The 26,853-nt window shown below is 43.3% G+C and overlaps 1 protein-coding gene across 9 annotated transcripts in view; it reads right to left on the reverse strand.

The window, feature by feature from the left end:
- Positions 1-1,948: 1,948 nt before the first annotated feature.
- Positions 1,949-26,853, reverse strand: part of NPHP4 (nephrocystin 4) — a 107,213-nt gene continuing 82,308 nt past the window's right edge. For 3 of the 9 annotated variants that reach the window (XM_090024396.1, XM_090024394.1, XM_090024395.1), the window contains 12 exons: positions 22,518-22,646; positions 18,544-18,752; positions 18,132-18,358; positions 17,255-17,441; positions 15,688-15,771; positions 14,475-14,631; positions 12,648-12,733; positions 11,290-11,375; positions 10,289-10,460; positions 7,343-7,522; positions 4,501-4,644; positions 1,951-3,946 (listed from right to left, as the gene is read on the reverse strand). In XM_090024396.1, coding sequence (XP_089880522.1) covers positions 3,806-3,946; positions 4,501-4,644; positions 7,343-7,522; positions 10,289-10,460; positions 11,290-11,375; positions 12,648-12,733; positions 14,475-14,631; positions 15,688-15,771; positions 17,255-17,441; positions 18,132-18,358; positions 18,544-18,752; positions 22,518-22,646 — 1,802 coding nt within the window. In that variant the 3' untranslated portion in view covers positions 1,951-3,805. Of the gene's footprint in view, positions 3,947-4,500; positions 4,645-7,342; positions 7,523-10,288; positions 10,461-11,289; positions 11,376-12,647; positions 12,734-14,474; positions 14,632-15,687; positions 15,772-17,254; positions 17,442-18,131; positions 18,359-18,543; positions 18,753-22,517; positions 22,647-26,853 lie in introns of those variants that run through there. The other 6 variants (XM_090024399.1, XM_090024400.1, XM_090024398.1 and 3 more) reach the window with 5 other exon arrangements.

The following is a 26,853-nucleotide window of genomic DNA, read 5'->3' on the forward strand; positions in this document are numbered from 1 at the left end:
AGGGTTACCGCTGTCCCCCAGTGTACCTCTCCCATTTCAAAGGGTTGTAGGATGCCCACGATCGCATTGCTATGTTTTAACCAAGCAGAACTTTCCTCCTTTACCCTCCCAAAAGCTCAGCACATTGTCAGATTTCCATTTCGCTTGCAGAAATGCATGCAGTGCTGGGGGGATGCTGAGGTGGTGGTAGGAGGTAGCAAGTCTCTGTTAGGTGGGAACTGAACCTAAATGTCTTAATCTCGTGCCTTGCCTAACTCCGAAAAGAGCTTTGAGAGGAAAAGTGCTAAGGAAATTCTGGGTGCAGGGAAGGAAGTTTGGTGGTGAAGTAGCATTTTCCACATTGAAGAGTGAGGGAGGCAAAACAACCTGCTCAGGTTTTACATAATATCCAGAGGTAGAAAGTGAGATCAAAACTCTTGCCCTGAGGTCCTCCTGCCTCATTCTTCAGCCTGTCCTCCATCAGGAACTGCTGCAGCTGCAGAGTCCCAACAAAGGGGTTATTGCAGCTGGGAGAGGAAAACACCCTTAAAAACTATCTATTTTTAAAATACCTTGACAATGTTTTTCTCAGCTGGGGAAAAACACAGGATTAAATCCTTATCACTGAGACATCAAAGTCAGATCTGCTACATCCCAGCTTTCACTTGGTTCCATTTAGTTAAAAATGGCATTTTATAAAAGGGTGGTGGGGAGAGGCTGATGAAAATGATAACGTTAACTTTGAAAGATAGGCTGCCTTTGTCTGCGGTAAGAATGCCACAGTTTAAAGTATCTTATCTGGGGAGAAATTCAAGTGTTGTATTTGCATTCAGTCTGACGTGAATGTAGCGGGAGCTTTCAAATGCAAATTGCATGCTCACTTTAGAGATGTACAGTATGAAATTAGTCTCCTCCAGAAAGGAGGGAGAAACACTAAAACGTAAAAAAGCAACAATAAATCAGCATGTGCTTTGCACCTCTATCCCTTCCTCACGATCTCAACAGAGAGGGACATAGACCTATCCTGCCAATGCTATCCCCTACAGTGGAACCATCTATAGCCTTGGTTACCCCAATAAAACACACAGCTCTGCTGAGGCATCGGAAGACTTTTAACTGCCATTTCAGTCCTAGCAGTACAAAGTAATATGCTCAAGGCTGATGAAAAGTTCTGGGAGGCTTCTTCTATGATAAGGAGACACCTTCCCTCAATTGCTTTCCAGAGCCATGTAAACTATTTTCTAGTCCCTTACTGAGCAAGTGCAAGACCACGCTCCATGACAGTCACATCCAGATAAGACCGCTGTGCAAAAACTACATATCCATGGTTGGGATCACTGGGACTCTTCATGCCACATACACTTCATAGATGAGGAAAAACATGGTTGGCAAATAACCTGCTGCTCCATGGCTGCATTTCTTCTGAGTGTACAGGCTGGGTGCTACCAAGTGTCTGGTGTGCTTCTAAGCCTGGGGGAGTTTCAAATCAGTGCTTGATTTAAAACATGTGTGTCTAATTCTGTCCTCATTCACACCAGTTTGAATCCGGGGTCTGCCAGTGTGAATCTGGGATCACCAAGCCATGACCATGGCACTCACTTGCTGTATTGTAGCTTGTCAGGCTTGGCATGAAGTTCTGTTTTGTTGTCTCATGTAAGAGACAGTTTGCCTTTCTGGGCTGATGGGACAGACCTAGGTAGTTTTGAAATTCCAGCTTTTGTAGGTCCAAAATGAAAACTGAAATCCCTTCTGAAACTATCCCCTCTGAAGACAAAGCTGTAATGAGGAATCATCTATATCAGAAAGTTGCCAAACAACCAAATATATAAATGCTTCAGATCTCAGGAGGACAATCTAGACAGCCAGGAGCACAGTGCAAAGCAGCAGTGAGCAGGCTGAGCCCTTCCTTACATAGAAAGCACTGCACCAGAACAATGGGCTAATAGCCACAAGTTAAAACATTTCCCCACGTGGTGTAACACTGAACCATGAATATGGTGAGAGAACTCTTACAAGCTTTACAGCCCAATTTCTCAAAAAGCTTTAGATAATCTTCTAACTCTTCCAGAAGAAAAGGTGTTTTGACATCCACTCTGTCTGACCCAGTACCAGATGGTAACTTGCATCTAAAGCTGACTGAAAAATGAATGGGCACGCTGCATTTTTTGAAAAAAATTTAATGCTTTCATTTAAAATTCTCATTGAAACATAAAAAAGTTTATTGTTCTATAAACTGCTTGAACAACAGCAAAAAATTGAAAATCTAAAAATTATGTTTGTCAAAAAGTTAAAAATATATAACCTGAGTTCTGCACATATCATCTTGTTTCACTATTTGGTATACTGTTTTTATGCCAAAAACAGAAACTAAGCCTGCAGTTATCAGTTTTATCCCAATCAGAGGTGATTTATTAAACACAGCAATTAAATGCTGATATACTTGATTAGTTAACATGCCAAAGTGCTCCTCAAATGGAAGTCACAAGCAGTGGGGGATGTAAGCATTTTCTCTTAAATTTGGTCAAAAAGAGCTTGTAGTCTCTTTAGCAGACCCAGCCAAACTGGCACTTCTAGAGTCCTCTGGCATGAATTAGGGATAATACAAAGTGAATTCAGATCTTCTAGTCACAAGGAGCTGTTTGAAAGCCTCTGTGCATGATTTTCCAGGGAAGAAGATGGCTCTTACTTAGGGAGGGCATTAAGCAGGGAGATGTGTCTTGTTAAGCAAGAAGCTGGTGTGGGAGCACCATTCAGTCGCCCAGAAGCTAAAGCACCAGGTGATAAAATACAGAATAGCAACCTGTGACAAACAGAATGGACATAGTCTTAATCACCAATAGCTCTGTGGTCTCTGCAGGCAACTATGCACTGTGTAGACATACTCTAAGAGTCCTGGTTGTTAATAGTACACCTCACATTCTGCTCCTTGCCTGCAAGTAAAATTGCCTGACGTATGCTTGCTTTCCAGCTCAGTAACTTCTGCCTGAGACATAAAAGGTTCTTCTGCCCTAAAACCAATACCAGATCTCAATGCTGTTTGTTCAGGAGGAAAAGAAATTCCTGCTTCCAATGGCTGGGGCTATACTAGCTCTCATTTTTGGAAGAGATTATCTTCTCTCCAGTCAAACTATGCAGGAGCTCTTTATATCAGACTAAACTCGAGCCTCTCCAGCCTCCATAGAAAGGACAAGAACAAAACTAATTACAGAACAAAAAGGAGTAAAAAGCATCTAATCTCCTGTAAAAGTGATTTATCTTTCTGTACAAAACTGAGTAGAGAAAAAATACTCTTACAAAAATATTCAGGAAATTCAGTTTTTCAAAATCTGGGATTTGGGGGAGGGGGTTTAAAAAAATTTAAGTAAGCCAAAAATACAGTAAAGCATAATATAAATAGTGTGTCACTCTTCTGAACTATGACATATGTTATAAATACACACATACATACTTATAGTCTTAAGTAGGAGGAAAACAAATATAGCAATTTTACATCATTGGAGGTCATGCTATGTGCAAGGAATTCAGTGAGACAATAAATCATAGTGACTTGGCAATGACGTGATTAGATAGAGGCAAATTGCAAACAGCAAAGGAACATATCCTTTGAGTCTCTGGGTTAGGTGTGCAGAGGTGCTCAGCTGGCTATTCATCTGCAAATAACATGGTCAAGGAGAAAGCAGAAACATAAAATTTATAGTGAGGAAAAACATCTAAAGCCAGCATTGAAAACAGGATTGTGTTTCTTGGTAGGTGGTGCTGTTAAGGTAGAAGTTTTGATTGATGCTGTAGGAGCATGTTCTGTTGACCCTCAGGCAAGGACCCCTCTTTATTGGTAGACAACCTTCACACAAAAGGTTTCCTCATTCTTATCTTCATGGTCATTGATATAAATCAGAATCTCCTCTTCACCAGTGTTCTGAGTTGGTGCAAACCGCAAGCCGATGGTGTATACCTCCCCACCTCTGAGCTGCGAGAAGAGTGACATGACAGTGTTAATCATCAATATTTCCATTCTTTCCACACTGGTTTGGCTCCCATTAATATGAGAGCTAAGCCTGGGAACTGTGCTAATAGCAGGCATGGATGGGTGTCTATTAGGCCTTGGTCTCAGAGATCCCAACCCTCTGAACCGACAGAGAACAAGAGAGGTATCAGGTTTTCAAACTCCAGTGGGTGTGTATTTGCTCACAGCAAATTAGTCCTGCTACTTTTGCTAATATATTTTCAATCTCAATTAGCAAACACAGGAGATTTGTAAGGAAAAGAACATACAGTGTAGTTTTCCAAGTCAAACTTACTGACAATAGCAGACTGTGACACAGGGAATGGCATTTAGGAAGTGATTTTTCCAAAGGGCTCACCTCCCACCACACTTGCTGAACTCCATGTGAGTGGCATTTCGGAATATCTGGCCCATAAAGTTTGGAAAAACTCACTGACTATAGAATATGAGATTTAAAAGTTGGGGAGAACCTGACTGGACTAACACAAGCTTTTCAGCCATGCTGTAGGGCTCACTACCTCAAAGGAATCCTCCTTGAATTGCAGCAGGTCGGGCCGGTTGGTATGCAGGAAATACATCCTCCGGGAGGGGTAGGGGTTTGTGTAGGTGATCCGCTTGTTCGAGCCTTTCCCTCCGCTGGCAGGGAGTGTTATTTCAAAGGCCTGTGGTTGCACATAAGAAATCACAGAGTTATCACTGCAGCAATGACACAGTGTAGATCTGTAGTAAGACTCAAAGCTTTGCCATATGGCAATAAACAGCATAGGAAGAATTCTGAAAGTTCTATCTAGTTCACAGAGAGTGGTAACTACTTTGTAAGGACCCCCAAGGGTGAATTCCACTAAGAACATGAAAACGAGGTGATTATGACCCAATTGCCAGTGCTGCTCAAATCCAAGTAGACATGTTTATGGGAGCAATCTGTTCTTACTGCCCAGCATGTGAACCAGAAGACCTGAAAGCCTGCCCCACTGTCTATGTATCCATTTTCAGCTTCACTGTGCATTCACAGCTTCTGTGACTGTGCACGGAAATGGACAGTGGGGTTTTCAAAAGCAATTGGTGTTGGATTAAATCTGGCCCCAGAGAAGTTGGGGCAAAATTCCCACTCAACAAACACTGATTTGTTTTATTTTGAAAATGCTACTCAAACGAGGTGTCTACACGCCGCCCTACAGCGATATAGCAATGCACTACATTGCTGTGTGGCATGCTATGGCGATGTAGTGATCATGTGTGTACACATGACCACTAACTACATTGCCATAGCAGCACATTTCCCGGGCATAGCACGCTACTAAATCTACCCAAGCACCACACTCGTGGCACAGTAACCACCTGTACTGTGCCATGCTTTAGTACTTCCAAAAGTACTAAAGCACAGCCCCATAGCAACGTCGCCCTGTTCAAACCCCATACGGTGACATGCAGACACACCCAAAATGTGTTGACTAGAAACATTATACCATGGATTTAGGCCCTTGGTATCTACCACTCCTATGAAGAATCTGTTAATTCTTTTCCACAGGCCCCTTGTTGTAGCAGTCATAGGAGAAATTCACCTCTGTTTGAAGAGTTAGCACTAACCCTATGCACTTCTCAACTCCCACCTGCAGCCCTTTATGGGAACCTGAAGTGGAACCCTGACCTTGCGGAAGGGAAAATATCACCCACCACTAACACATCAGTCTTCTGTTCTTATCCTTTCTTCTGGGCTCCCAGGCAGTATGGATCATGCTCTAATTTCTGCCTTTGGGACAAAGGGATAGAGGCCTTTGAATGAAGGTCAAGTTGAAGCCTAGACCAAGGAACATTCATATATATGTAATAATTAACCTAAAAGACAAAGGAACCTGACTGCAGCTGGGCTCATTCTTCTAGCAGTTAATTCACTTCCATTAGGGCAGCCCTCGTGCTAATTCAGATGGCACAGCACAGTGCAGAGAAGTGTTTTGATATTTATTAAGAGCAGGGCTGCATTATTAAAATGTTGCATTTAACTTCTCTCAATATTCAGTGGTTCAGGACCATACTTTTTTTTTTTAAATGAGCACTCATTAATTGGAACATCCAATTTATTATCCTGGAACAAGGTCCTGAACTGGATCAGATTTAGAGCGGATAGGAAATCCACTTTCTGTAGCTTAAATTTCACAACTCATGTTTCCCAGGAGCCCCTAAAGACGGAGCTATCATCAAATCAAGGGCTGAATGAAATGTTATAGTACTTTCTAACAAGATTCTTCACAGGCAGAAAGATAGGGCTTTACAGAAATAATATGGAGTATACATTCAAAAAGGGGGAAAAAGCCTACTTCTACCAGAGTGCTCCTTCTGCTCATACCAGGGGACATTTAAAGCAACTGGCCAGATATAGTAATATAATTACTTTTGCAGTTCATGGTATATAGCATATGAAGTCAATTACTTTTGAAGTTAGTTGCTGTATTACTACTTTAAGGGGATTAACTCAAAAATGGGATGAAAGGCATGTTAGTTTTATCACTAATCTCTCAGAAATTTTTAGAAATTAGTTTTATGATCCTATAATGGGATAGTTCTGACTAACAGAAAAGTCTTTCAGGTTCTACGAGTCTGCAAAGAAAGCGAACTATCTTCCAAAGAAGAATTATCAAAATGTGCTCCATGATTCCTAGAGTCCTTACAACATGCAATTGTAGTCATGCCCTTTTCTGTATAATGGATGAGCTGCAAGTTTCCCATCCTCGCTTAGTTCAAAGGGGTGATTTCTGATAAGGAGTGATGCCTAAATTTGAGGTGCTGGGTGACAAATAAGTAGATAGGTGGATGGTGAAGAAAATAGATAGATGTGGTCTACAGATGGCAGTGACAGCTTCAGTAAACCTAATCTGCTCACAGTGGACACTTATACGCATACCTTTGTCTGCTCCGACATGCTGGAAATCCAGCACATCAGAGCAGACTCGATTAATTGAGTCCACAGAGCATGTGAGCTGATGCGCCCAGCACCATGTTGCGTGCATTTATATAAATGGTGAAATGCACATTAGTGCTGAGAAAATGGCAGTGGTGCACTTTTGAACTAAAACACCTTTGATGCGTTTTAGTTCAAAAGCATGCCACTGCCATTTTCTCAGTGATGACATGCATTTCACCATTTATACAAATGTACGCGCCACAGCACCGGGCGCTTTTAAAAGGTCGCTTCTAAGACTGGGGAAGGGTTTCTAACCAGTGCTTGATTTAAAACGTATGTGCCCAATTCTGTTCTCAGGCACACCAGTGTGCCTTTTAAAAGTGCCTGGCACTGTGGCACATGTACAAATGCCTATCATGTCCAGGGCAAGTTACGTCTCTAAACAATAAGATCCAACGCACCTTGGAAATGAGAGGCTGTCGGCAAGATACACAGACCAGCCAGGAAGACACAAGCTGATGGTACTCCACATCCACGAGGTTGAGGTAGATAAATTTGCTGCCAGCTTTCTGAGGTCTCACACCAATGTGCAGATCTTGCACTCCATGTGGAGGGAGAATAAATATGCCTTCCGGGTCCACCTACAGGAAACAAGCAAAATGCTCACGAGCAAATCTGCCCACAGCTCAGCACAATGACCAAGTCACAGGGCCCCAATACCAAAGGGGTAGACAGTGCCTCCCTGCCACTCTGGAGAGGAACCATTGAAAGACTTGATCAGAATCCTCTAAATTATATTCCATCTTTCTGCTCCTGGAAATTAGTTCTCAACATAAAGCATTCTAGCTCTAGTGTTTTATATTACAAATGCATGAAGGGACCATTCAGATGAAAAGGAGAGATGGGCATCAGTGGTGTTTTGGTCAGAGTTATCTTCACCATGTGTATAATACACAATTAAGTAGTAACAGCATGACAGATGATGGAATGAGATATTCACCTGAACATATATATGCTCCATGAGAGAACTTTTTCAAGGCACTAAACTGGTGTCCTTTGATCAAGTCAGAAAGAAAGTTAATCTCCTGCACCCCCACAGACTCGTTTGGAATGTAAATTAGAAGCTGATAAAACAGAGAGCATGTGTATTTCTGGCATGGAAATGAAAGCTAACTGCATTAATGAATTAGAGGCAAACTTTATTTTAAAGCTGTGCTGCTTTGGCTAACAGAATGAGTTCCAGTAACAAATGCTGTAATCAACATCTGAACTGCATGTCTGAGGTAAAAAAGTTCACCCTTGTTATTGCCCTATGGCTACTTGATTATAGAATCAAAAAAGGATCTATTCAGAGACTGCTGTCAGCTTAAATTTGTTTGGTGCATTCAATGCTATGAGACTAGCAGATGGTCCCTGAATATACTGTGGTTTCAGTAAGATATATTTTACTGCCACAGCCACCCTTTTTACTTTATAAATTATACAAGTGCATGCACACAACTATTAAGCAAGAAGAGCTGTGCTGTTTTGTGGATTTTTAACTAGCATTTGTAAGGAGGCACCAGGTGCTAAAAAAATAAAAACTCTTCTCTATGAGTGCCATCGATACTATATCTATTAGCAGAGAAGAGACTGATTATCTGGAAGGAAAGGGCAAGTTATTTGTGTAGCTGAAGCTTCCTACTTAAGGTGGAAAGGATACTGTCAAAGTAATAGACACTTTCATTTTAGATGCCAAACAGATTTCTTATCCTGATAAGAAACCCATGCAGCGCTATGGAACAAGCAATACGGGATGGGGGGGGTGGTTATTCTACTGGGAAAGTTGTGTGTGAGCCTTATCTGGCAGGGTCTAAAGCTTTCGTCAGCTGCCAACAAGCATTTCCTCACATTAGCATGGTATTCGCATTCAGAAATGAAGATGCTTATCAGCCTGCTCCTTGGGCTTATCTGTACATCTTTAATGAACAGCATTCACCAAGGCAATATAACACATCAAAAAGAAACCCTGCATTAACACAGGCACTGGAAGCAAGTGCAAGGCCTGCACTTCCAAAGGTGTTCTCTAATTCTGAGGGACTCTATTGTTTGTTGGCCAATTTTAGGATCTCAGGTCTGGATTTCTGGAGCTACCGAGTACCCACAATCCAGCTGGCTGCAGTAAGAGCTAAGGATATACCTCACTTCTGAAAATTCAGCTACATGTCTCCAGACAACCAGCTAAAAATGGAGGTAAATTTAGTAGCCACTCTTTCAACATTTGGGCTGGAACTAATTCAGGCTAGTGGAGCAAACTGCTAGGAGTGTAAAGGCCACTTAAAAGAGGCCAGTTCTACATGGCAGGATGATGTACAGTGTAAACTCTAAGTAAAGCTTAGAACTCACTGTCTAATTATGAGCACCAGCTCACCCAACTGCCTGCCAGACCCAGTGAAACAAGAACTCAAAGGGCATGTCTCCCCATGCAGGGACTTGAGCTTGAACAGACACAAATTCATGCCACTGCTTTGTGCTCCATCGCACACCTCTGCACATGTACTTCGGCATGCAGCAAATTGTCCTGGGTAGGGGTAGGGGAGGCTGAGGTCAGCACCTATGGTGACCCCAGTGGTATTAGCTGGTGTTCTGATGCAGCAGGGGCACAGAACCTGGCCAGCAGCCAAAGCATTAGTCTGAACAACCAGCCCTCCGCATATTCTGGCACATGCTATGGACATGTGCACTGTGCCACTTTTTTGCAGTGGTGCTTTTTGTTACCAGGATATCCTGCTTCAATGTTCCGGACGTGCAGTTTGTGGCACCGCAAAGAGGCTTGCGGCCCCACAAACTGTACATGCCTGCACGTCTGGATGCATCCAAGGTGTTCTGCTCCTTGATCCATAAATCAGTTCTGGGAAGGACATTAGCTCTGGGCTCAGCCAATGGGATTTCTCTCCCAGTTTGTAGCCAGCAGGACAGAATTTAAACATTGATTTTTTTTTATTTTTAATTGACGGGCTAGTAATGGAGCTTGTGTTTCTTTTATTATTCACATTTATAATTATGACTAAATGAATTCTAAAGAAATTATTAGTTGTAAGATAGTCTCATTAATTCAGATAATTTGCCCTCTGGGGTTTTGTACCAATGATCCTACACATGACGGCTTTAATCAAAAGATAATTATAATGAAGACTTTATGGTAGTAAATTGTTCATAATTCCTAATGGGATTTGCTTCATACTGGATGGGTTATTTTCATTGGTGTTGTCAATGAAAATCTCTTAGTTATTCTAACTAGAGAAAAGTCCACATATTTTCAGTTTTCCATTCCCTGTAGTTTCCTCCGAATCACTGGTTTCTCTTTGCAGTTGGGAAGGTAAAGAGGCAGTAATATAAAAGGTTGCTCCAAGCATAGTGGCTTTTACCTTCAGCTCCTGCATGTGAGAGGTGTAAGCTTTCACTTTCCTGATCGTCTGTGTGCCCCTGAGTACCAAAGACAGGCGAGTCAACTGTCCAGTCACACAGCTGACATCCACCCGCTGTAGTGAGTGGAGGTAAAACTGCCAGATCTGGAGGGGAGTAGCCAGCCACGCGTCCCTGAAGCAGAGAAAAGAGATGCCTGTGATGATCTGTCTGAAAGGTGTGGGGGGGGGGGGCGGTGTTACAGGGATGACCATTCCAAAATGCATGAATGACACAAAAAAGTGCACACATAGAGTGGGAGGTTGTCCTTTTGGCATCCTCTACACACAGCACACATGCATGCAGGCCTGTGCAGAAACTGTGTGATGGCAAATAAACGTATCTTAAGAGACATGAGAATTGGCTAGGTTCTAGGTAAACTTTCAAAAATCCCCCAAGTTCCAGGATGAATCAAGCTGACAAGTTGCCCAGTGGCTAAAAGGGATGCACACACATCAAAACACTCACCCGTTTTCAGAGCAGGACAGAGTGAGTTAGGGAAATTATTTTAATGAGAGAAAACCTTCTTCTTCCTACCTGAAGGCTCCTCACTAGTACACAGGGCAACAAAACTGGGCTATGAGCCCTGCTATGGGGAAACAAGCACACACAACTGCTATTGAGGTAAGCAAGATTTCTTCAGCTTACCCTTCTATTTCTGTCCATCAAGGAAACATCTCCTACAGTAACATATGGTTTCTCAGAGAACATGTGCGAGATTTAGATTTGGCTGTTGTAGGCACAGGGGCTCTACTGGCTCCTGCCTAAGAAGGCTTTCGAGTCTTCTTGAAGTCTCCCATCCCAATCCCAGACCTCTACCAAGTGAATTCAAAAGCCTTCTCCTAGAGAACTCTCAAGAATGGGAACTGGGGCACTAAGAATGATCTGTGTGTGTTCCCTTCTTTGCTCTCACATCATCACTAGATAATTATTTTCCTTTTGCTTTTTGGATTCTCCTACTTACGTGTAAATAGCAACAAAGAATTTTTTGATCTGTGGACTTGGTCCTCCAGCTACTTTTAAAAATACATCCTGTGGCTCCCCAGGACCCTGTATGCAGAAATCAGAGTGCATCATTTGAATAGTTAACCTAAAGATCAAACCAGCTAATGAGGACTCCAGGGGTTCCTTTTCTCTCTTCACACCCCCACCCCATTTCCACAAACAAGAGCTTCAGAACCCAGCAAAACTGTTTTATTAAGTATTATACAGCTTGGGTGAGCTCTTCCAGTATTTTTAATTACAAAAGATGACACAAATGGCTCTTGCATTCCGGGTCTGTTTCAGTAATTAAATTTTGGAGAGTTTTCCCCAAGTTTTCTAACAAGCCATAATCCAATTACTATGCTAACACATTTCTGCAACAGCAATTAACAAGAACCTTCATTACCATTCACATTTATATGCGTGAGTTTATTTTTCATTTAAATCCCAACCAGCTGAAAAGAAGCCCAGGGAACTTGAAAATCAAAGGCGAGGAACTATGGAGAGGGACCCATCATGCACTGCGCATCAGGGAAAAATACTAAGGGGTTTATAAATAAACAGCTTTTCAGGCCTGATCCAAAGTCCATTGAAGTTAATGAAAATAATCCAACTGACTTTTGAGGTGCTTCAGATCAGACTGGTACAGATACAAAGAAGGCCTGGGAGAGATCAGGCACCACTTCAGTGGTAGAGTATTAGCATCACCTGAAAGCAAATGGGTCCAAGGCCAAGTGCTCTATTTATCTACTTCTCTTTCTAGGTATTGCTTGACCTTCATGTTTGTAGCACTGGAGCTCTTGGGCACTTGGATGCTGGCTTAAAATCTAGTGGAGACAGCAGCAAAGTAGCCTAGCTTTGGGCACTAGTTTGGTAGTCCACTGACTAGGGATAACTTTGTATTTCTGTACGTTCCCTGTTGGTTCTACAGCCTCTGAGTTAGAAAAAAGGATGTACCTGCAGCACTTAAATAGAGATTGGGCATTTTCTTAACAATGGTGGTTTCCACCAGTGTTATAAACTAACTGCCATTTCTTCCGATCAACAATGCAATGCAGCATGGTGTACAAGGCTGTAAGATGCAACATTAAGCCTGCGTTGCTAAAATGAGAAAGGCAGACTAGAGTAAGGCTTCCCCCTGCACAATTATAAGGGATTACAGCAGTTGTAACCTAATACCACTATGCTGTAACATTAAAGATCAATAAATCCCAGGCAGTGTTAGTGGTACATGGTGTTTCCGCCTCAGACAAAACAACACTCAATCAGTAGAAGGAGCTAGGGAAAGGTGGAGGCTGCATGTTCATAGATTTCAGTTTGCCATATCGTGGACAGTACCATTTTTTTTGTCTCACAAATGATGTTGGGGTCACTGCAGCGGACGTACATCTCAGGTTCCCCTCCTGGCACTCCAGCCGGGGCACCTAGAGGGGAAGAAAGGCACAAAAGGAAACACTGCTATCACTGTAGAGTCGTAGTGCACGGAATCACCACAACCCCAACACACTAGGGCCTGTACAAACACAGAACAAAAAGACAGCCCCTGCAGAACCAAGAGTTTATAATCAAGTATACTGCCATCAGATGGATCACAACAGACAGCAGAGCACCAGTGACACAATACCAGTCAACATGATGCAGAGTGGTCACCAGCTTCACATTGCCCAGTTTTCTGAAGGCTCCAAGACAAGAAAGAGCACCACTGAGAAAGCTGTAGGAAGATACTGCAGTGGCTTTGCAGTATGGCAGAGCACCTCCTAAGCATGAGAGGCAGTAGGGGAGACACTACAATAGTGCTTATTAAGGTGTGCATCTGAAAGTGGGCAATGGGGATGGGACTCAACCTCTTGGCAGATGAATGACGATCATGGTGGGGAGAGGCTGTGAGGGGATCGGGAATGAAGACAAGCCATTGGGTAGAATGGAAGGGGGACAATTAAAGGTGATGCAGTTAAAGCAGTGGACTTACAGCAGCCTGCCAGAGGCATATCAGCAAGGCAAGGCTGCATTTGTTAAGGCCAAAGAAGAGGATGTTGCGGTAGTCAGGATATATAAGGGACAAAGTCTGGACAGGACTTCTGGTTAGAAGCATGGATGGGAAAGGCTGGGTTTTAGATAAATTAGAATGAAATAATCTGTAAGGCTGGGTTTTAGATAAATTAGAATGAAATAATCTGTAAGGTTTAGACACTGTCCAGAAATGGAGCCCACATGAAGAGACTGAATCAAAGACAGGTCATAGCTGGTATGACTGAGTAAACGTGCCATCCACAGGGCTCCAGGTAGGAGGCAACAGAGAGGGATCATAGGGAAGCAGGGCTGGAAGGGACCTCACAAGGTAATCTAGTCCAACCCCTCACTCAAGGCAGAATCATCCTGACTAAGCCATCCCAGCCAAGCTTCTGTCCAATAAGTTCTTGTAAATTTTATGGCAGGAAGATTAAAAACACCCTTGCTACTATGAGATATAGGCCCCCACACTGTTCTCATCAGCAGGAAGCTTTCAGGGAAGCATGAACCCAGCATAAGGAGAGTTGGCGTAATCATACAGGCAGGGCAGGTGGCTGCCTAGTGCACTAAATTGTAGCGGACAGCAAAAATAGCATCATGAGTTGGGTAGGCAGTGTGTGCATACCCCTTGTATTCAGGCTTTGCATGGTATTGCTGCTGCAGCAGATCAGGTTGTAGCACAGAAAGGTGCCAAACAAGGGCAGCATGAAGAGGGACAGGAAACTCCACATCAACCTGGGAAATGCCATGGCCCATCCATTCAGTGCCCTATATGCCATGGCTTCACAGTGTCAGAGCAGGGGGCACGTTTGTGTGCTGCCACCAACACATGGAGGACTCTGGGTGGGTTCCCAGGGGGCACTACTGCCACCGCTGGGGCTAAGGCAGTGACACAAGGGCCATGCCCAGCTCCTGAGGCTCCAGGGATGCAGCAGCTGCGCCCACATGTCCCACAGAGCTGGCTGTGCTGCTGTTTAAGGAGATGCCTGATCTCAGCTCCTCCTGGAATGAAAAGAGAGGGAGGCAAAATTTTGTTTGCCAAGGGCAGCAAAAATCCTTGCACCAGCCCTGAGCATGAGTGGTAACTAAAGCTTGTGGTCTTGAAAAGGAAGGCAAGCAGAAGAGCACTTTCAGCCCAATGCATGTATTCATTACCTGGAATTGTGTGCCAAGGTGGGAGTCGGAGGGACTTCTTCAAGAATGTCATCTCTGGATGATAGAAGCGGAAGGTATGATCCACCACATGGGGCTGTGGCTCCACTGTTACACTGAGAATTGTGAGGGGCTTTCCACCACTCACCGTGAAAGAGACCTGTCCAAAATATTGAATATTGCCAGAGCAAAGGAAATTAGCTTAGGAGGAAACAAAAGTGACCAGGAGGGGGAGGGGGAAGCATTTCATTGACAACTGATAGAAAAGAACAACCTCTTGTTCTGAACAGTAATAAGTAAAAAAAATCCAATCCCAATCTGTTTGCATCTTTACAATAGTGGCTCCTTAATACCACAGGGGCTATTAAGAGACTTCCATTTAGCAAAGTATGTGATCTAAACCTCCTAAAAGAATTATCGGCATGGGAAAGCAGGGAATGTCAGAGGAGAGGTTTTAACTCAGCAGTTGGTAGAGGGGTTGAAAGCAATTAAATAGAGACAAGAACAAGATGATAATCTGAATGTCAACTTATGTTTGCAAACAAAATCCTTTTGTATAACTGAGCTGGCTACAGCTATATAGATCTTCTCTTTTCCCCTTTTATGTAATAAAAAATAGCTTAAGAAACCACATGAGTACACTTGGGTCCCTAATAGCTGTATTTATAAAATGGATGCATATGTACAAAGCGTAGTTAAACACACACACATACGACTACTTTCACTGGCTTCTGGTGGATTCTACAACACAGAACACAGGAAGCACAAGCAGAAAACTTGCAAAGTACTTAAAGAGTGAAGTTACGCATTATACTTAGTCCATACTAAATCTAATGGAATGTTAAATGGCATTAAAAGTTACAATGTGCTGTGAGCAGTTGCACATTAAAAGTTAATACCATTTTTTGCCTACACCGCTCTGATTTATCACTAGAGGCCTGGTGAGAAGGGATATAAACTAGGAGCCAGGACACTTGGGCTCTATCCCTGCTCTAGATTTGTGGGAGAGGAGGATGACAGCAGAGCATCCTGGGATGCTAGAGGACTACAAAGTGCTCATTTTATCTCCATGAAGTAGAATGAAGTTACCCTAACATTAGCTAGGTAGGACTGCCCAACTTAAATATATGTAGGTTCAGTTCTTGACCCAGTTTTATTGCAAGTCTAACAAGCTCTAAACTTCAAGTGCAAGCTTCTCTTTTGACCTCTCACTGACCTTGATGTGTTTTGTCAGCATAGCATTGGATGTCCAGGGTGTTGTAGCATCTGTGTCTTTACTGAATTTCACCTCAGCAGGACCCTGTTAATAAATAGAGACAGCTATCATGGAAAGAAGCAGTGCATCATGTTACGAATGCTTTCTCTGGAATCTTCATCGCTGTATTGAACTAAGCCTACAGTGTCCAAGAAAATATCTCAGGGAGCTGTTAGAGGGAGCACTCTCCCCTTGGTTTCTCTCTCTGCCTGTGATACAACATTGTGTATATACATGGATCTGAGAAAGTTCTGTGCGAGTGGGAAATGCAGAATTTTGGAATGCAGCCCTCTACCAGCCTGACCCAAAAGCACAGCTTTTGCCTTGTAAAACACCACATTTTGTTTTAGAGAGCCTCTCCATGTACATGTTAATTTTAAAACACTGCACAGTACAAAGCTGTTGCCATTGTCAAGACACTTTTCACGGCCACTAAGATTGTGAGAGTTGTTTTAATACTTCATTTTTTCCATCATTGTTGGTTTTGCTAAAATCTTAGTAAAATTTGTGATTTAAAAAAAAAAACAACCCTGTGCAGTATGTTGCAGATGGCATCAAGAGACTGGGAGGCAGATCATTAGCAACAGCAGCCCACGGGAGGAGAACTGATGGAGCAATTCAGAATTACAAAGCTGGCTTGTATCTCCAGCCCACCACTCTCAAATTCTACAAGCTCCCAGCAGCTTTGCTTCACCCACTCATTTATTCTATGGTAGTGAAGTAAAGGAGTATGAAAAAGAGAACAATTTGATGAAATCTTCTTTTCAAAAGCCAGTTTTATGCGTCTCAGAGAACAGGCTAAGGCAGTCAAACATCATGGAAGTGTATCAGGGATAAGTTTGGCCCTAAATCTTAACATGCCAAGAACTGAGGGGCACAGATGGAAGGAAGCAAGCCAGTTGCAAAGGTAGAAGGGTTAATTCTAGGAGGAAATTGACATTAAAATTCAAGCCCTCTCTTTCTTGGTAGGCTAGGAAGAAAATTAAATTTTTCATTATGGCCTTCACAAATACCAAATTCATTTGCTATCATATACCCACAACAGATGGACCACTGGTTTGGAAAAAGTAAGAATTGACTCAACCTTTCTATTCCTCCATTTTATTTTCTTTGTTTCCTAGCTTTGGCTGGGGCCAGAAGAGGACATATCATAGGACAGCATGTTGCTGTGATTATTTCTGACTTCTCCCAAAGATATACCAATAATGCTGCTCCGAAATTGAGACCTGATATTTTTAGGGCCTGCCTGACATCACTCACTCATAAGCAAAGTCAACTTTCTGTTAAATTACGTGGTGTAATATCAGGCAGGACTGGAAAAATGGAAATAGCTTAGAAAGCAGCGTAATGAGCAGCTGATGTGAAGCTCTGTGACATGCCACCCACTACGTACTAGAAATAGCCTCAGTTATAAAACCAGCAGTGAAGTTTATACAGCTGGCATGAGGTTTAACTCTGCATAAAGGCTCAGCAAAACATCCTCTTTCTTCATTATTTTAACTCTGGGATAATACAGCAGATGATGTACCTGCATCATGACAATAGGATCTATCGAGAAGGTCTGGTATTTAAACGGAATGTGAACAGTCTCCTTGGGGCGCAGGTAGACCTGAGGCCTGACGTTATCGCCAAGATGGAACATGTCTTCTTCTATTGGTGTGACAGTTTTGGTCAGCTCTTTGAAGTGTCTCCATTCCCTCGTGTCCACAATAACGCTGGAAGACAATTACAGGAAGAGCTGCTTTGAGGACACAGCTGTTCAGGAGCTAGTGTCCCTCTGCTCCATCCAACAGGAGCCTAAAAGCCATGCCTGGACTGTGATATATAGTGAGGCAAAGGAGGAGAGACTGCAACCAAAAGGCCTGAGAAGATACAGAAGCAAGGGACTGAAGCAGAACTTCATCAGACAGGCAAATCTTTGGGCTTGGGAAATGCAGAACTCCTTGCTACTCCAACACATATGCACTGCTACCCCAAAGCACACAAACACACACTACACAATGGGAGAAATGAGTTTCAGGGTGGTCTCTACTTCTCTAAGTCAGTGGATCCTGGCCACTGCTATAGGCAGAACAGTCAGAATAAGGAAGTGTGAAAATCCCTTGGTTCTTTGCTTTCCCAGCTAATAGCTTGGAAGTTCTTTTCCAGTTGGATAGTTGTAAGACTAATAGGGGCAGGTCGGGGGGGGGGGGGAACAAAGGTGAGTGGGTCTCTGGAGAGAGAAACGGGTTATTGATGTATCATGGAACATTCATTAAAGACAGACCTCCCTGTGCTGAGAGAGCCTGAGCTCCCTTGCAGACTCCTCCCATCTTCAAAATCCTAGTGCTAGCACAAAGCTAAGAGGTACTTATGTAAAGGTCAGGCAAGCTACCCTGAAGAGGAAGCAGGCCTCTGGTCCCTACCTGAGCTCTGGGTGGTCAATCTCAATTGTCACTGTATGTTGGACACCGTATGGGTTTTTCAGTGCAAACTCAAAGAACTCTGCTGTCCCCAGGGTAGCATAGAGTATGTATTTGGTGGTGATGGCCTGATTCAGCATGTTGGAGATGCTCTCAGCCTTGATGCGCTCCCGGTAGGCATCAATAATTTGCAGGTCCCTGGAGTGCTGAATGCGCTGTTCATGCTGACCCTTTTAAGAGAGAAGCCTGTGAGCAGTGCACTTGGCAGAGTTCCTGTCTTTCGTTTTTCCACCAGCATTCCCTCCCTCCCTCCAACCCAGACATGGGAAAGCACCAAGGTGTTTTGCAAAGCCCAGCTGTGACTTTCCCTCTGGCCACAAAGGTATTATGACAGTGCACCTTGCTCCTTCCTCACCATGAGGGCTGCTTGTCTCCTGCTGAGGTCCTCCTGGGATTCGAGCTGTCTCACCAGCACCATCCTCTCCAACTTCCGCCTGCGTATGGCACTGGCCTCACGGGTGGTATGCTGGAAGGCAATGCTCACCTCACGCAGGCGACTGAATAGCATGGCAGCCAGCTCACTGTCCACATCTGCCAGCTTCTGTGCCTGGGAGACATTCTTAGCTAAGTGAAAAGGTAAGGAGGACTTTGGTCAGAGAGATTGAGTGACTCATTGACCTGGAGGCAGAAGACAGAATGAGGGGAAGCACTGAGGGGAATACATTGAGGCAAGAAAGGGTTCTATACCAGCAAGCTGAGTGAAGGCATTCCCATGGAAGAGGGATGCTGAAGGACAGCTGACTAAGTCTGGTTAATGGTGATGGCTAAAACAAAGCTAAATCCTTGGCCAAATGGGAAGCATTGAGAGAAGAATCACCCAAATGATTAGAGAACTGGAATACAGGCCTGATAGCAAGAGACCCCAGGAGCTCAGTCTGTTCAGCATTTCACAGAGGAGGTTAAGGGCTGGCTTGGGCACAAGCTGTAAGCGTCCACATCAAAAATAGAAATTGGATAAAAGGGATCTTCAGCCTGGGAAGCGAGGCTCTTCAGCCTTTGAATGAAAAGCAGCAAGCTTCAAAGACCTGAAGTTGAAGCCAAACAAGTTCAGACAAGAAATAAGGTACAAACTTGTAACAGTGGAATCGTTTACAACAGGGATTCACCATCACTGGCAATTTTATAATCACAATTTGGGTGTTTTTCTTCTAACAGGCAACCTCTTGTTCAACTCAGGGTTAACCTGGAGAAGTCTTAGGGCCTGTGCTATGCAGGTCAGAGTGGATAGTCATAATGATCCACCTTGCCTTGCAATATGTGAGCTGTATTTTGTTCCAGTAAGAGCCTTCAGAGTCATTGGAACTGACACTAAAAGTCCCTCTTCGAGTAATCAGGACTGAAATCTGTAGGGGAAGCCAAAAGTCCCAAGCTGGCTCTGTATATTACAGTTTCTAAAGCTTTTCACAGAGAGCAGGCAAATCACATTTCACCCGATTCCTTGCCATCAGGCCACATGTAAACAAAAAAGAAAACCAAGTGGGGCATCACAGTACATTAATTCTCCCTCGCCTATTGCTGGATACCATCAATGAGCAAAGTTCTGGTAAAGTTCCTCTGAGTTATGGTAACATAAATACGAGGCCTAAATTAAACATGGAATAAATAATAGGGATCTGAATATTATGGGATTATAAGTACATCCTAACATCCTACTAATTGCACAGATAAACGCAAACCTCCAAGTGGAAATTAATGATATGCCCCTCTTCTTAAGCAAAACCTTCCATTTCCAGCAACACACAAAACACACCTATGTTTTCATTAGAATGAAAACTCCTCTTTTCTAGTCCTTTCTCCTTGTTTTTTCCTCAACAAAACTGCCACTGGAATTGCTCCCGATTGAAATGCCAGCCCCATATTTAATATATGAAATTCACTCCACTACTAAGCATCTGATGCATGGGATTAAACTCTCTACATGACGTGCAAGCCTGCACGACGGTTGTTTGCGTCTCACTGCATTACATTTTCTTTAAAAATTGGTAAACAAGTTCTATTTGCAGGTTACCCAGGCCCAATTTAATTTTAAATCCATCTAACTGCTTCCCAGACATAGGAAATTGGCTCACACAGCTTAAGCCCAAACACTCATATTTTAGCAATAGGTTAAGTGTCTAGAATGTTTAACTACATGGGTCATGTTTAAAATATAATGGGAGAGTGCCTGGCAAGAAAGCTCCCTCTTAGACTGCAAGCTATGGATAGTTGATAGTTGTTATCAACACAGGTGCCTTCTTCCAAGCCTTGCCGGCATGTGAGGCCAGCATACACAGCACAATATTTGGCATTTCAGTACACCTGGGCCAGAGGCATCCAACTAATTGCCCAGGCTCTGTGCTTTCCAACTCCTGCTGAACTCAAAGACAATATACTGTTGGGGAGACTATTCACCAGGATTCCTGACCTCCCACAGATAGGAAGTGGAAGCCTCATGAGCACATACTTGGGGAATTACCAGGTCAGGGAAGTTAACTGATTCCAAAACTTGGCTTTTTCTCCAACCTGAGCCTTCCAGGGTTGGATTTACACATTACAGGTAAGCAGTCACAGGTGCTCATGTAAACACCAACATGTCTCTACTCTGACATGCCATGGCCTCATGTTGTAGCATTGAGATATGCTCTTATTCAAATATCAGGGGCAAGAAAAGCCAATCTCGGGCAAGAATTCCCAAGAAGATCTCTGCAGAAGATCTCTTCTGGCCTGAAATCCAATTATTTTTATTCTCCCCACATCATGGGCTTCTTTTTTAACACTTTGTGAAAACCAGTATCAAATGATTTCACTAACTTGCTGGCTATTCTCAGCCTGTCCACAACTTCCTTTTCCTCCCAGAATACAGCCATTGGCTGAATAACTTGTATTAGGTTAGACATGGGGCACTGCAGGTCAACCTTCCTCATCACTGCTCATAAAAGAGTCCATTTAAGACATGCACGGATGCCTAATTGTACTTCCCACAGCTTTGGGAATTTTGTATTTCATCTCACATGCACACAAGGCCGTCCTTTAGGAACTGGCACTTTAGTTGATTAAATATTTCAACTCCTCTTCTTGCAAATATACACCTACTGTCAACTGTATAACTGCAGTGCAGAACTCTAGGGGACTAAAAATGCGATTCAGGATGTGTGTGCATGCACACACTTGTGTATATAAACAGAGAAATAGGTTTGTGGCAGAGCATGCTATGAAGTGAACAGCAGAATAATAAGAGGTTACTTTATCTCCTTTAGCCTGATTTTCATTTACATTAGATGCTGACCTCTTGACATTGCCAAACCAATGCATGTAAATGAGATGCAGGCTCTAACTATTTAAAAGACCTTAACTGGCACCCTCCTAAGCACTGAGCATTCCTCAAGTCAGGGCTGGAAGGAAGGTAGAATGCACTCATCTTGATCCTAGCAGGAGGAAAGGATGTCCACTCTACACAGGTAGTGATTGCATCTGCTCATCATACTCTTTCCCCAGACCTACGTTTGAGCGGGTCATGAGACTTCAACAAGCAGTTAAAATTATGAAGGACTGTAATTTACAAGTTGAGCCTTCCAATCCATAAATAGCTGGGCTGTTGCTGTTACCTATATGGAGGACTGTAAACCACTGTTAGTGGAAAATCATCTGCCATCTCTCCACTCTTGTCATCATTCTCAGCAACTATGGATTAAGAGGAAAGCAGATTCTACTCACTTCATGCCTGGAGAATAACGCTTGATTTCCACAAAGCCAAGTGCAGTACTGTGATGAGTGAGGTGAGAGAGCATGGCCTGTGAATCACCAACCCAGCTGACAGAAGCTCATGCAAGCGCACTCCTGCCAACAGCTAGCATGAAGGTAATGGCAGAGGGTCCTCTTATTTTGTCCAAGTTGGACATGATGTGTCAGTATCTTTGTGGTTAAAGCTTTCCTGATACAGACCCCATGGCACACAGTACACAAAAGGCTGGTGCAAATGCCATTTAGTAGCAACTGATGAGACAAAGGTGTGGAATCTGATCACAGTTCAGCCTCTGTATACTTTTTGCAGCCTTGCTTCAAAATACATCAGTCTCTAAGAATTTGCAACCCATGAATTTAAACAGGTTGCAGCCTCAGGATTAAAATAGTTTGGAGGCATAATGTAGTAATTCAGTAGAAGACAGAGCACTTCATGCTGCTGTGAAGTATGTCTGTAGCATGATATTCTGGGGGACAGCCAAAACTTGTGTTCACGGAGCAAGCACATACTACTGTGTATCAGTCAGCCACTTCCTTCTACATCTCTTTCAGCACATGGGACAGAAAGTAGTGAAGAGATAAAGAAAGCAAGGAGCCATAAGGACTTACCCCCACAAGCGCTGAAGGAGAACAAGCTGCCTCCGTGGAAGCCACTGGTCCCATCATGTGAGGAGACGATGCGAGAACGGGGTGGTGGCAAAGAGTTCGGTTGCTTCAGCCTCTGCTCACACAGGTGACCTGCAGCACAAGCAGAGCTTGTGAAAGAGGGGCCTGCTAAGTGCTGCTGCCGCCAGTGGACACAACTCCACTGAACTCAAGAATTTGGCCCCCAGTCTGTGCCTGTAGAATAAGAACAGTCATTCTATCTAGAGCTGTTGTGTTGCAGCTGGAACAAACAAGCATACAGACCAAATCTACGAGTCTCCAAGCAATGCTGATAAAGAATGCAGCTGTACTCACCCACGTGACTGAACCCAAGTGGGGCTCTTCCCGGCCTGGTGCAAGGCAATTTGTGTGACAGGAAAGTTGCACATATTGATCTAGCATCCCCACCTGAGTCATGAAGCTTGGATATTTAAATATGTACACATGTATTAGTGCTTCTCCATCTCAGCAGAAAGCACCATGGCATCCTATGTAATCCATTTGTGCCCTCTTTTCTTTGACAATGGACTAGAACGTAGCATGCACTTTGTGACTATGAAATAAAAACACCTTGAAGGGTCAGGGTGGGCTTCTGTCTTCATGTTTAAGGATTCCCATTCCTTTATCATTAGCAGTTTTTACTGTGGCACACCCCAGGGACCAACCAAGCACAGCTGCTCAACAACTAGCAACGATAATCACACAGCAACATGAAGTCACATTTGGGAGACCCAGAATATGGCCTTGCTTTCTTTAGGTCAGGTTGGGCAGATGTCACTGTAGAAAATGCACAACATGGAAACCAGAGCAAGTCACACATGTTTGAAAAGAAAATGATGATTGTTCTACAGAACTTTTTGGATGTTGCTATAGAAGATTATATCCTTGCTATCGAACTGAGAGTGTAACCAAAAAAATCAGCAACAACAACAAGATCTCATTCTCAACTACATTTAATAGGCTTCGGGATGACTTCTGCCTAGAGCCCTAGTATTTGAAAACTACTACATTTTTTAGGGCTTTTCCACAAGTGTCAGACCATTTCTCATTATCAAATCAGTGTAGATACCATGAGGATTTTACCATAGGTCTTTGCAATATGGAAGTGATACATTTTCTTTTCTAATATGTATTCTCAGTGGTTCCAGTAAAGGACCAAGGACTGCCAAGAGTCCTGGGAGGTGAAGTGTATCAGTAAGAGGCACAGATTCTTCATGGCATTAGCCTGTAACACAAGGAAAGTTTGTTGTTTTACTGCCTCTTTCTTCCACCTCCATATACATATATAAAGGGAACAAAAGTAGTCTGAACACTGATCTATTTACTGTGTTGGCACCTCTTTGGGCTCTGGGGATTTATGCTCATCTATAAGCGATCCCTAACTGTACAGGGTGTAGCTGTAAAGTTGTCTGTGTATTTACCTAACCTATAAATCTCTTCTCTGTCCTTCAGACAGGCACTCCATAAATGCAGAGTGTATGGGAAATGCTTGACTATACATCTACATGGCATTTAAACACTCAGAGCTGGATGCTGTGGGTCAGTAGGAGTGTCCTACATGCATTCTCCTCCACTTGCCCCATTTACATCACAACTGGGGATGCTGGCAGCCTCCACAGATGTGAGTTGGGGTCAAAGCCATGCCATTCCTACCATACAGAGGAGAACATATGCTTCATGCTTTTGTAAGAACAGCTTCCTCGGAGTGCCCAGGGAATCATTCTGGCACATCCCAGACTGCAGCCAGGTACTAAAACTGCACAGCCCTTAGGATCTGGGTTGTGATGTCACCCATGAGCAAACTGCCTGCCACTACAGTCTGTAGGGCCACCTCCCTGGATCACAGACCATGCCACACTGTCAGCTTGGGGTGAACTACAAGAAAGTGGTTCCAGGGCTACTAGCACTATGCAGATATCCTTGAGAGATCCCTTGCATTCAAGGACACTGTCGCAGTCCTGCACACATCTTCTTTCATGCATGCTCCTGGAAGCAGAACTTTAGCAGAAATACTTCAAGCTGTTTAATCCCCTGGCACATGTGAAGTGAAAAGGTTCATACTCTCCACCACAGTTTGTGCCCTGCAGCTCTGGCAGTGTTACAGTCAAGGAAAGTGTAGTTCTTTCCTGGTCTCTTTCTATGCTAAGAACACCACTCCATCTGTAGTGGTTCCTACCCTTGTTTCATGGCCCTGTTAGGAGTTGTTAAGCAGATGCATTTTGCTGCAGCCTGCGTGCCCACGGGAGAAGTCTACTTGATGAGTCCCAACCTGACAACAACCTTTGGTATTTAAAACAGCCTGCAGACCATTTCTATAAGAACAGCGTTGTGGTCTAGAGACGCAGTTAAAAATGAATCCCTCCTCACGCTCCTATGTGAACAACAGTCAGCAACTCAGTTACTGAGAGCTGCTGATTCTTCACCCAGCATAGCTCCAGTCAAAGAAACACAGGCACGTTAAACAAAAGCCCCACACCTGTGAAGGAAAAGATTAAGAGTAACAGCTGCTATTACTGCAGCTAAAGGAGATTGAAGGCATCTTTCCCTGTTTATTTTACTGTGCACTCGATGGCAGCTGGCATTCAGTCACTGTGGCAGCTTCTTCTACATAACCCGTTCCCCCTTATTGTTCATGTGCGTCTTTCACAACCACAAGGGACAGAAAAGTATTTGAAAACCCTTGGAAAATGTCATTGCACACTGGCAACCAGCTCAGGAACAGGGGCCATACCTGAAATTGCTTTGAACTCACTTTCCAAAACAGATGCAATTACTGATGCTGATGCCCCTTTAAATATCTGCAAAATAGGGGCAAAATGGACACAACTGATAAAGGCTGAGACTAACAATGCCTTTATTTTACTCTGTTTGGTCCCAATTCTGTTTCTCTACACAAATGCCATACAGTTTATAGAAAAGGTGCTGCTGCTCAGTACGGGTTTAGAAAGGACTTTAAAAAAATTAATGTTATTGTGAAATCCAAAAAAATTCTCCCGAAAAATCAACGAGCAGCTGTATTATTGATGTGGGATTTCTTTCCTTTTTTTTTTTTGATTTGTCCTTTGTTAATCAGTTTCCCTTGCTGGGTTTGAGTTAAACTCCTCTCTGGTTTTGTGAATCTCAGGCTCTCCTCCTGAGCAGCTTATCACCCTCTTGCAGGCAAAGTATGAAAATGACGATTTAAGATATCTTATAATGGAGTTAATCTTTCTTCTGAAGATAAGGGTCTAAAACCTGGAGTCATTGCACATTTAGAGGCTGGTGAATTAAATACAAAAAAGTACCCAATCCATTCTAGGAAGCATAATATTCTTACAAGTTTGGTTGTCTTATAGGTACAGCTTTGTGCTTCTTGTCTGTTTCTCCCATGTCTCCAGGTTATTCGACTAGCACCTAATTGAGTGTCACTGTTTCCATATTGTCTGCTTCAAAGCAGCCTTAGATTGTACATTTGTAAACAAGTAGGCAGAAAGAATTCAAAACAGAATTAATGAGCTGTGTTTCCTCCTCTTTCTGCAGCCTGGTGTTATTACTGGCTATAGGCAGAGAGTGTGCATTGGATACTATGAGCACTAGGATTTACAACCATGTTGATTCTTTTTCAAGCAACTGCAAATTCTCTCAGCAGCTCCAGTCCAGACAGCTGGGTCACAAAAGGGATTTTCCTTCCCCAGCTGCACAAGAACCTTTTGGCCCAAACACACTGCTCCTTTGGCAATGTATTTTGGACTTTGCCAGTATAAAAGCATTCTGCAAGTATAGGAAAAAGTTACGGCAGATTTACACTTGCATTTTAAGTATAGGACTCACACTACCATTGTACTAGGAATTCCTTGGTACTCACAGCATTTGTCCCAAGAAAGGAGCAGAAAACAATTTGTTCTTACTCTGAGACAACTGCTTTGGGGAATTAAAAATATTTAACAAAGCCCAGGGGCCTTTACAGAAGCTGAAATTAGGCAAACTATTTATGCCACTGCTGAGCTGTTCACAAGCTGGGACACAGGAGCTGTGAATAAACAAAATGTAATCCAGAATGCTTGGTTGAATGGACATCTGGTTACCAATGCATCCCCAGTAGCTCTGCAGAGTATGTACTTATGAGCTCCTCAGGAGTTCAGGCTCAGGCCTGGAAGCCTGGGCACAAAATTTCTTTCAGCCACTAGCATCCAGTTTCAACTTTCAGCAGTGTTTGTATTAACATATTTTCATGTGGGTCACAGTGTCCAGCAACTGGAGCACTGGGAAACTTGCTGCATTCTAAGCTCTGCTACTGACCTATCAGCACTTGGGCCACATC

The sequence above is a fragment of the Crocodylus siamensis genome, chromosome 12, assembly GCF_052110815.1.
Source record: "Crocodylus siamensis isolate JL-2025a chromosome 12, ASM5211081v1, whole genome shotgun sequence".
Lineage (NCBI taxonomy): Eukaryota > Metazoa > Chordata > Crocodylia > Crocodylidae > Crocodylus > Crocodylus siamensis.